This window comes from Phaseolus vulgaris, chromosome 1, assembly GCF_000499845.2.
Source record: "Phaseolus vulgaris cultivar G19833 chromosome 1, P. vulgaris v2.0, whole genome shotgun sequence".
Taxonomy (NCBI): domain Eukaryota; kingdom Viridiplantae; phylum Streptophyta; class Magnoliopsida; order Fabales; family Fabaceae; genus Phaseolus; species Phaseolus vulgaris.
The window spans coordinates 14407306-14419069 of NC_023759.2; the positions used below are offsets into that span (position 1 = coordinate 14407306).

The window sequence follows — 11764 nt, forward strand, 5'->3', positions numbered from 1 at the left end:
AGGTGTGGATGGCGGTGTTGAGGTTGGAAGAGGGGGCGGGGCAGGTGGTGAAGAAGGTGTCACCCTCTTCCTCTTTGTAACGAGGCCATCTTCGGTGACCTCGTCATCTTCTTCCTCATCCTCATGGACTATCTGGGGAGCTTTCCTCTTAGGCCTCTTGAGGACAAGTTTCTTTCGCTGGGCGGCGGGTTGGACGTCGGAGGGAGCCGGGCCCTTAGGTGGCGATCGGCCCTGAGTGGCGGCGATCTCCACCATGGAATTTGGCACTGTTTGAGAGCCCGTCGCCAATCCGTGGGTTCGGGCGAGCGCCCTCAATTCAGCGAGCATACCCTTGCCCAACATGTTATCTGCATAGAACGAAAATGCATGGGTTAACTCAAAGAGAAAATAAGTGCATAAGGCAGTGTGCAGCAAAGCAGATGATCGGTGCAGAAAAACAAAACCAAAGTCTTGCGCATAACGCACAAGACGCCCAGAAACAGTTAAACAGAAGCAGTATTGAAACAACAGTTTAAATGTTCTAACCTATTCGAATTTCGAGTTGGTCCTCGTAGAATTCGAAGCAGATCAGGGTGGTGGTAAGGAAGGTGATGTTGGCATCCGCCACCCTTTTCCAGAAAAGGCAGAGATCTCTGTCCAACGCTCCCATGCTATCAGGACTTCTGGGTCTCCTGAAGCAGCTCTTGGACTCTTTTTTCCCCTTGTCCACCCAGTACAAGGGGAAGCCGTCGAGTAGGGAGTCGTCTTTGTCGTTGCGGCGCACTTGGACGAACTTCCCTTTCCAGTCCTTATAGGATTGCTGGAAGATGGAGAAGATTGACCTCCCAGCAATCGCATTCAAGCTAACCCACAGGCGGTCTCCTGGGTGCTTGGCTTCGAAGAGAAATAGAAATACGTCTACGGATGCGGGCAACCCTAGATGGTCGCACATCACTTGGAACGCTCGCACAAACGCCCAGCTGTTGGGATGAAGCTGGGCGGCGGCAATGTTGAGCTCGGTAAGGAGCTCCCTTTCGAAACGGGTGAAAGGGAACTTGAGCTTCACTTTCTTGAATAAGGTTGTGTAGACGAAGCAGAAGGGCCCGTCAGCGCTCACCTTATCGTCGGCACAAACGGGCAGATCGGGGGGGCAAGGTAGCACTATCATCTTTTCATCGTGCTCCTTATGAAATGATTGGTGAGGCTCATCCCCCTTAGTCAACCGCAAGACTGCTCCAGCAGTGTTCACGGAAGACGTTTCCCTCAACAAGGTCGAGTTGGCCCAGGGGTAGAGTTTTTCGAAGTCTGGCGGGGGAACGGGGGCTCCTCCGGCGATAGGTGGAGTCGCCTGGGCCAGGTTGGGGCGGGAAGGTGCAGGCCTCTCAGCCTGGGAAGATGAAGCACCGCGTGCTCGCGGTGGGATGAGTGCTTGAGAAGAGGGGTGTCGCGATGAAGGAGGAGGATTCGGGGTGATCTTTGAGCGGGTCATTCTCGAAGCTGCAAAGGAAGAAGAAAAGGAAAAATGATCAGGGTTCGCAGAGGCTGACTCGATCGTGGGAGAAGGGTGAAAAGCGAACGAACGAAGGTTCGTTGCGACGATTGACGAAGCCCTAAGTTACGCAGAAGGAGAAATGGAAAAAGCAACCCACAGGGTATGCACCAGACAGTTACAGGATGATGTGAATCGGTTAAAATGCAAGAAAAACCAGCAGAAGAAGGAAAGTAGGTACCTTTTGATGATCAGGAAGACGATGAAGGATGATGGTGATTCAGAATGTTGGAAAGCGTTGAGAGTTTTTTGCAGGAGGAAGTTAGAGCGTTTGTGAATACGAAGAAAGGTGATGGAACAGTGTGGAGTGAAAATGGGTTTAAGAGTTTTTTCGAAATGGGTTTGGGAAGCGCAAACGGTAACTGAAGGTAACCGTTGATGAAGCCACGTGTCGAACGATGGGTGAGGGGTTTGGTGGAGCGTCAGAGAAGCAGAAGGTACAACCGCTTGGAATTCTGCGTCAGTGCCACGTAGACCGGTGTTGACGTGACTCTTCTAGTCTTTTCGCTGGACAAGTCTTCGCTTAAGACTGGGGGGCTTGTGTACCGCCCTGGTAGTCGGAAGTGATGACGTGGCATCCAGCTACAGTATAGGCGTGTTGACAAGGCGCCAGGTTGGCAGAAGGGAAGGAAGTCGGGGGGCTCGTGAAATCGCCAGTTGTTAAGTTGGCGTGTTCCGATCTCCAGCATACCAGAACCGGCGATCACCAGGTTAGAGATGAAGTCGCCAGATGTAAACTCAGGCGACCTAGTGATTGGAGATCGCCAGAGAAAGCACATCGCCAGAGATGAAGGTCGTGCAGATTATGAAGGCGGTCGACGAGACCACAGGGAAGGTGTACGAAGGCACCCTAACTCGCCAGTTCCAGTAGAGATCGCGCTCCCAAGTTAGCTATGTACTGGGCAGTACCATGCATAGGTAACTTAGCGAAACGAGAGTAGAAGCAGCGCCCAAGTCAAGGAGGCTCCAGATGAAGGCACGTGTACGACTAGATGCGAGCCACGTGTCCAAGTCTGTAACTGCCAGGAGAGAGAAAGTAACCAGGTATATAAGAGTTCTCAACGAACTTTCTGAGGTACGCACGTTCAGATTATACTCTTTACGCTTGCGAGTTCTAGAGCACACTGTGAGAGAGAACATTGCACGGTTCCTTGAGGTTTCTCGAGCGTTCTTGCTCTCAGTATTTGGTGGTTCGGTTACTGACTTGGGCGTTGGAGTGCGATCGGCCGCAGCGGCGCCGCTCTGTTCTTTTGCAGGTTCTTGAAGTGGATCTTGGAGAAGGACGGACGTTTGAAGCGGTGCGCAAGTCGATCCTGAGACGAGGCAAGCTCCTACGTTCTGGTCAACAGGCAGGATCATCTTTCAAAAACACAACTCACTCTTGAACTCTAAAAAATTGTAAAAGTGTATTTTGTGTAAGCAATGATCGGAACCTTTTTCAGAAAACAAACTCACCCCTTTATAGAAGCTAAAATAGAAACAATTTTAAAACAAGAAAGAGTACGGTCATTAAACTCAACCGACTAAAACACTTTTGAAACAAAAAAGTGTGTGTGTGAATGCATGGATGATCTTAAGACCAAAAGAATGTGTACTAGTTGCAAGAAAAGAAAAACCCTACGTATCCCAGAGACGTAAAATTCAAGAAAATTAAAGGAATGAATATAATACTGAAAATAAAGCAAAGAATATAAATGCAAGTGGGCAAATTAAAACCAGACAAGTCCTATAGTGACCTTGCAGTGAACATTTAGAGCTTACTTACACATTGACACACTAATACACGTTGATTATTATAGATTTTATTGGGATTGCCTTTGGAGCATTTTCCCAAACAGCTGAAAAGTAAATAAAATTATACAAAATACAAAATTACTCAAAATTTTGTGATAATAAATGAATAAAATTAATTGAAGGCAAATTGTTTGTTGAAATGTTTTAAACTTAGCTTCAAATTTGTGTTTGGTGTGGCACTTCAACAAGTACAAGCTGAATCTTCTTTGGTCCTTCGTCTCCTTTTGATAAAGATCCACAAGGCCAAAGGTTCACCTCCAAAAGCTGGCTGAACAATCTTCTGTGTGCACCAAAATTCACCAAATTCTTCCACCAAGAAGCTAAGAAAAACACAAGAAAAACTAAATTTGAAAGGCTAACTCAAAGGGAATAAGATGTGAAAAAAAGAAAATGAAGTCCAAAAATGACAATCAAGAATTAAATGTACAAATAAAAGCTAGCACAATCCAAAGGAACCTATGAAATACTCTAGAATGGATTACAAAACAAGAAAATCTACAGTGATTAGCAAGAACTAATATAGAATTTGTAATAATTTTTCCAAAGTGTTTTTTTGGTGAAATTTTTGTCTTATAATCTCAACTTAACAAGTGACAAAACTCAACAAATTGAGGTCAAACAGATGTGTATTCACTGAGAAACAAATCAAACAATTTCATGTATAACAAGGCGTTAGTTACTAGAAATAAAGCCTACTTTCAACGTTGGCAGTGGTTGTTCTATATATTATTGCGATTTTTGTACTACAAATTTGATGCTCAAATTTTAATCAAAACAAGGTAACACAATAAGCAATATGTGGTAAAACTTTCAGTGCAAAAAAACAATGAATAAGGTGCAGTAATTTTCAAACCGAGTTAATTATAGAGACTCATTCAACTTTTGCTAATTAAAATAGCGGTCTAACAATGTTGAATCAAGAACATAAATTTTTCTATAACGAATTTTGGTCCCAAATTTTAACCATGTCTTCCTAAAAAAATAATAAATATATTTGCAAAAAAAAATTCAGAATAAAAGAGGCATTGAACTAATAAATGAAAAACCGAGAGCAAAAGTCTTCTCGCTTAGAATATGGTTCAGCACAAAACGTCTTGGCTTTTATGAATTTTATCTTTTTTTGTATTTTGTTATTCAGTATTCCCTTTTAGCTAGATATTTTCAACATGTCAAAGCTCTCAGATAAAAATATCCACAATGTTTGGACGTAAAATGAGTTCAAAATAAAATTTTAAACTAGGTCAAAGTATTACAAATCTGGAAATGAAGGAATCCTAAAGAATCCAATGAATTAATGAACAAAACTACAAGACATGTAAAGGAATTGATGTAAGAGACTTACTAATGAACAAATGGCAAGTTTAGAGACTGAAAAATGTGACAACAAAAAGGCACCAAAGCTTAAACTTAGAAAATATGCAAAGGACTTATCACAAACACAAGGTGTGCGCTAGAAACAGTTTTTCAAACAATTTGCATACAGTTGAAGACTTGTATCAAATTGACAAAATTAAGCAAAATTACAACGTAACAATTGACATGAATTGATTAAGAACAAATAAGAAAACCTAAATGCACAAGGAAATGGAATCAAACACAAAGAAGAACAACAAGAAAATCATTAAATGAAAACTAACTTTAGAGGCAAAAAATAATTAGTCACTATATTGACTAAATTTGATACTATTCTAAAGACTAAAAGAGGTATTAGTATCTAAAGTAGTTTCTATTATTAATAAAATTTATAAATTAGTTTCTAAATTGGTATCTAATTAGCTAACAAGATTTTAGCTACCAACTAATTCAAATTCTAAAATTTGTAGCTAAAATCTTGGTAGTTAATATTAGATACTAATTAACCAATTAAATGTTAATTAGAAACTAGTTTATAAATTTAGAAACTATTTTAGATACCAATAATTTTTTAGTCTATAAATTAGTATCTAATTAGTCAATATGGTAACTAATTATTTTTTGTCTCTAAAATTGGTTTTTATTCAATAATTTTCTAGTAGTTTAATGAAAAAAAAGCAAGAGCAGTGATGTTGTGGACAGGTTTGCATGCAGACAAAAATTGATGAAGATTAAAGCCATTTTCACTGAACAATTCACAATATAAACCGTTTAAATTGTTTCTATCCCGACCAGTCCTCGGTCATCAACTCAGAGGGTGACCTCAAACATCGCGCACCGATACTTGGTAATGGAAGGGAGCCACGTGAAGTGGGCCCCAGACACATACCCGGGAGTCGGTCAGTCTTTGAGTTGCTACCCTAAGCCCAATGTTGGAGATCGATATCGGACCTCGCCAGTAGCGCGAGAAGATCGGACATCGGCCGTCAGGATGAAGTGGAAGGCCCCGTAAGGTGGGCCCTAGAATTTCATGAAGATAACAGTTAAAGGCAAGAGATATCTGGGAAGCCCAAGGCACGAGGGATCCATGCATGTGGTGTGTATGACGCATGAAGGCGCAACATCATGGATAATCCTAGGAGGTGTAAGGGCCCATTAGAATTAGGGTTTCCAGGGAAGTTACATGCATGGCACATGGATACTTAGGGCACCCACAAAACAGATTGAGCTGGATATCAGGTGCACAAGTTGGTACCTCGGCGGCCACTCCGTTATAGGTTGCACTCTAGTTAAGGGAAGTTCATGTGCCAGATACACTAAGATTACACAATAACGGCACAGGGACATTCTCCAAGGAACCCTAGACAAAGGGTAACAGAACAGAGGTAAACCCTAGCTTCAACCTATATAAAGGGTACTAAGAACCCTAGCAAGGTATGCAGCTTTTAAGACTGAAGCTATTCTATACACTTGGTGTTCTTAGCCCTAATACTGACTTGAGCGTCAGAGTGCAAACGACCTCTAGGGCGCCCCTTTGTCTTTCCAGGTGAGAAGTTTCTTGACGGATAAGGCACAGTTCTCAGGTAAGGATAGGAGGGCCAAAGCAGCTATTGAAGTCAACCGGCAAGAACATTTGGCGCCTACCGTGGGGCCCGTTAAAACAAGGTCCCACTCACAGTTACGTAAGGAGTCTTAACCAGTAATATGAGGAGTACAAGACGAGCAGTAGCTAGATCCGAAGGGAGGGCACCCCCTGAGGGGAATAATGTGACCACGCAGCAGGTCCTAGATACGATGCACGCCCTCCAAGCAGAAGTAGCAGCTTCCCGAGCGGACAACGCAGAATTATGCAGAGCCAATGAGGAATTGCGAAGGCACTTACAACAGGTAGGGGAACGTGCGGCGGACAAGCGCGCACCACCAGTGCCACTTAGGGCACGTCCCATGCCATTCTCGCGAGCGATCATGAATGTCGTGTTACCAACAACGTCTCTAGGTACGAAAGTCTCCTTCAGAGGAACAGAAGACCCAGAAGCTCATCTTACAGCATTCCACACCCAGATGATGCTGACCGGGGAATCTCATGCCGTCTACTGTAAGATGTTGATGAGCACCCTATCAGGTGCGGCCCTAGAATGGTTCATCAACCTCCCCGATGGACACATTACTAGTTTTTATCAGTTTGCCACACTGCTCAGGGAATAATACCTTGTAAACAAGGCCCCCACCCGGCTTTCCTACGATGTTTTTGATGTCAAGTAGTATCAAGGGGAATCCATGAAGGACTACCTGAACAGGTTCGGGATTCAAGTGGTCCGCTTGAAGCCCACCGATGAGGCCATGATAGTTCATGCCTTTGTCAAGGGAATGCTACCTGGGCCCTTCAGCAAATCATTGCTAAGGGTCTACCCAAAGACGTTCACAGAGATTTGACGCCGAGCGTTAGCACACATTGTTGCAGATGATCGCATAACACAGAAGTAAGGCCTCGTCGCTCCTGTCTAACCGCGGGCAACCACCCGACCCAAGCCTATGAGAGTCCACGAAGCGACAGTAGAGAAGAAGGGGACGGAAAAGCCCTACAAGCGGGCCCCAAGGGGGGCTCGCACGAGAAGGGATCCTCCCCCAAAACATAACTTCCGAGTGGAGCTCAAGGAATTGATCGCCATCCCTAACATAGTGGCAAAATTGAAGGTACCATCAAGCGAATAGCCACCACATACGAAATTGCCTGGCCCTGGCGCAACAATTAGACGAGTTAGTAAAGAGCGGGTTCCTGAAGGATTACCTACAAGAAGAGACGGACGATCAAACGTTGGTGGCTACGGGAGCGGATCAGGGGCACAAGGTGCCTATTCATGGAGAGGTAAACACTATCTCCGGAGGGTTTTCAGGAAAGGAATGCGCCGCCACCCAAGCGACAGTAGAGGCACCACGGGCAGATCTCGTTACCAACGTCGACCTCGTTCTCACGCAAGCCGACCTCCGAGATATCATACCTCACGATAATGACCCGATGGTAATTTCTCTAGTTGTTGCCGGGAGAAGGGTGCGCCATGTCTTCGTAGATCAAGGAAGTTCGGCCGATGTTATGTTCTTAACAACCTTCAACCGCTTACGGTTATCCACAGACCAATTGAAGCCCTACGCCAGACGTTTGTATGGCTTCGCAGGGAACGAGGTAGAAGTCCATGGGTACATCGAACTAAGTACCACGTTCACAGACAACCTGTCTTCGCGCACTACTCATATTAGGTACCTTGTCGTCGATGCACCCTCGGCTTACAACATACTACTGGGAAGTTCAGCCTTGAACAGGCTGGGGGCAGTTCCCTCCACAAAACACATGAAAGTGAAATTTCCCTCCCTTGAAGGAACAGTAATCACCATCGTGTCCGATCAAGGAGAAGCTAAGAAGTGTTACGAAAACAGCCTAAAGACGAAAGGAAGGATATTCTCTGTCACGTCCAGACCACCAAGGGAAGACGGAGTGACCCGAGAAGAGATCATCTGAGAAAACCGACCCGAGCCTGCCGGAGGTGTGGTACAGAGGGAGATCATAGGGAAGATATTTAAACTTGGGCAATCACTGAGCATAGAGTCGCGGAACCAAATCTCTGAGGTCATAGCACGACACCTCGACGCTTTCGCGTGGTCCGCCGTTGACATGCCCGGCATTGACCCTAATTTCCTGTGTCATTGTCTCACTATGGACCCCAGCGTCCGGCCTGTCCGCCAGAGAAGACGAAAGTTCAACGAAGAAAAGCAACATGTCATCCGGGAGGAGACGGAGAAACTGTTGAGGGTCGGCCACATCAGGGAAATCCAGTACCTTGAATGGCTGGCCAACATGGTGCTAGTAAAGAAAGCAAATGGGAAGTGGAGAATGTGTGTCAACTTCACGGATCTCAACAAAGTCTGTCCAAAGGATTCTTACTCGCTGCCCAACATCGATGCCTTGGTAGATAGTGCTTCGGGGTGTAGGTTGCTCAACTTCCTGGATGCCTTCTCTGGTTACACCCAGATCATGATGCACCCCAGGGACGAATGCAAGACCGCATTCATGATCGAATCATCCTGTTATTGCTATAAGGTCATGCCCTTTGGGCTGAAGAATGCAGGGGCCACCTACTAATGGCTAATGGACAGGGTGCTGGCACCCATATTGGGACGTAAGGTCCAAGCATATGTAGATGACATGGTGGTCACCACCCAACAGAGGGAACAACATGCAACTGACCTAGAAGAGTTATTCACTACAATAGCGAAATACAAGCTAAAGTTGAACCCGAAGAAGTGCGTGTTTGGGGTTGAGGCAGGGAAATTCCTGGGTTTCTTGCTCATTGAACGAGGAATCGAGGTGAACCCCGAGAAGTGTGCTGCCATAATAAATATGAGAAGTCTGATTTCGGTGAAAGAGGTGCAGCAGTTGACAGGGCGCATGGCCACTCTGTCCAGGTTTGTATTGGCAGGAGGGGACAAGGGTCACCCTTATTTCCAGTGCCTGAGAAGGAACAACAGGTTCGTCTGGACCCGTGAATGTGAGGAGGCTTTCGAAAAATTGAAGAAGTACCTGGCCAGCCCTCCAGTATTGTGCAAACCCAAGCTAAGTACCCCACTCCGTTTGTATTTCGTAGTTACAGAAAGGGCTATTAGTTCAGTCCTGTTACAAGAACAGGACCAGGTACAAAGACCAATCTACTTCGTCAGTAAGGTGTTGCAGGGGTCGGAGGTAAGATACCAGGCCTTGGAAAAGGTGGCCTTAGCAGTAGTCTTTTCAGCAAAAAAGCTCTTCCATTATTTTCAGAGTTTCACCATAATGGTAATGACCGACTTTCCAATCCGCAAAGTCTTGTAGAAACTAGATGTGGCGAGAAGAATGGCACGATGAGCAGTAGAACTATCTGAATTTGACATACATTATGAACCCAGGGGCCCCATCAAGGGCCAAATCTATGCCGACTTCGTAGTAGAACTCTTCTTAGCAGCTACCCATCAAGAAGGGGCAAATTTCAAGTGGGTACTCTCAGTAGATGGTTCCTCAAACCAACAAGGCAATGGAGCAGGTGTCATTTTCGAAGGTCTGGATGGGTTGCTAATCGAGCAGGCCCTCCGTTTCGCTTTCAAAGCCAGTAACAACCAAACGGAGTACGAGGCCTTGATCGCAGGAATGCTGCTAGCAAAGGAAATGGGAACAAGGGGATTGTTGGCAAAAAGTGATTCTTTGTTAGTTACAGGACAGCTCACGGGGGAGTACCAAGCTAAAGACCCTCAGATGGCCGCATATTTAGAATACGTCCAGGTGCTGAAAGAATCGTTTGACGTATTCGAGTTAGTCCATGCCCGAGCAGAATTGCTTGCAAAACTCGCCAGTTCGGGTAAGGGGGCAGGTAGAGGACGGTGATTCAGGAATCCCTGAAGACACCTTGAACGACCACGAACAAAATGGCAGAAATCCAGCATGTTGACACTTCGGAAGGGAGGAGGAGGAGTCATCGATCGTTAACGCAGGAGACAATGAAAACGTCCAGAATAAGCAGGTATCCGGTTGCTGGAGAGATAGTGCCACAGGTTCACCGGATCGAGGTAGGAGAAACCTGGATAACAGCCTATTAGTGTTACCTGGCCGACGGAACACTCCCGTTAGATCCCGCAGAAGCCCGAAAAATAAAGAAAAATTCAAGCAAGTACACTATAATTGATGGAAATTTATTTAGGAACGGATTCACCCACCCATACTGGTATGTGTGGATACTGAGCGATGCACGCGCATCATGGCAGAGCTACACGAAGGAATATGTGGTAGCCATATCAGCGGCTGATTTCTCTCGTCAAAAGCCCTCTGTGCAGGTTATTACTAGCCAACCATGAGGGAGGACTGCACAAGATACGCCCAACGATGCAAGCAGTGCCAACAACACACTGATTGGCACAACGCGCCCACAGAAGAGTTGAGATCGATATACAACCCATGGCCATTCCATACGTGGGGAATCGATATTCTAGGGCCCTTTCCTTTGGCAATAAGGTAGATGAAGTACCTCGTGGTTGCCATAGAGTACTTCACGAAGTGGATCAAAGCCGAACCAGTAGCGTAGATCACGACCCACAAGGTCCAGCACTTCGTGTGGAAAAACATAGTGTGCCGTTTTGGGATCCCGAAGAGGTTAGTATCTGATAATGGTACCCAATTCTCAAGCCAACAACTGGGTAAATTATGTACAGAGTTGGGGATAAAGCAAATATTTGCGTCAATAGAACACCCCCAAACGAACGGACAGGTCGAGTCGGCCAACCGAGTTCTACTCAGAGGTCTGAAAAGAAGATTGGACAAAGCAAAAGGGATTTGCGCAGAAGAAGTTCCTAGAGTCGTGTGGGCCTACCACACCACCCCTCAATCCACAACCAAGGAAACGCCATTTAATTTGGTGTATGGTTCGGACGCTATGATCCCAGTAGAGATTCAGGAGAACTCACCATATTTCCAGAACTTCGTGGTCGATGAATCGAACGAAGAAACAAAAGGTGAACCTGGACCTACTGGATGAAGTGACGGAAGAAGCAAAGATCAAAGCTGAAGTCTTGAAAAGGAGGGTGAAGTACAAGTACAGCTCCAAGCTAAGACCTTGGCAGTTCCAGGTCGCCGACCTGGTGATGAGGAAGGCCTACCCGTACCAGTTAGAAAATAAGCTATCTCCCAAGTGGACCAGTCCTATCAGAATAACAGAGGCCCTTGGAAATGGAGCATATAGACTCGAGACATTAGAAGGTGGCGCGATTTAATTGCACTTGGAATGCGACCAACCTAATGTTTTACTTTAGTTAAATCTTGCACTTGTACACATTTATGGGGACACTCTTTTTCCCTTAAAAGGGTTTTTTAATGAGGTCACCCGAATAAGAGTTATTCAGTTAAAAGTACATTGCAAATTTAATGAACCTCTCCCTTGTAGTGATAAAGTTAAGAGCGGAAGCAATATGGGTGCCCGAGTGGACCTCCCTCTTACATAAGTTCACCAAGCCCGAGAATAGTACGGTTCGCAGAAACGAACGAAACTCTCCCTTGTGGTGGTAGTCAAGAGCGGAAGT

General features: G+C 45.4%; 1 protein-coding gene across 1 annotated transcript; it reads left to right on the forward strand.

Annotated features, from left to right (window-relative positions):
- Nucleotides 1–7691: 7691 nt before the first annotated feature.
- On the forward strand, nucleotides 7692–8189 carry LOC137815553 (uncharacterized). The gene has a single exon (XM_068618669.1). The coding sequence runs from the start codon at nucleotides 7692–7694 to the stop codon at nucleotides 8187–8189; it is 498 nt and encodes a 165-aa protein (XP_068474770.1).
- The last annotated feature ends 3575 nt before the right edge of the window (nucleotides 8190–11764 follow it).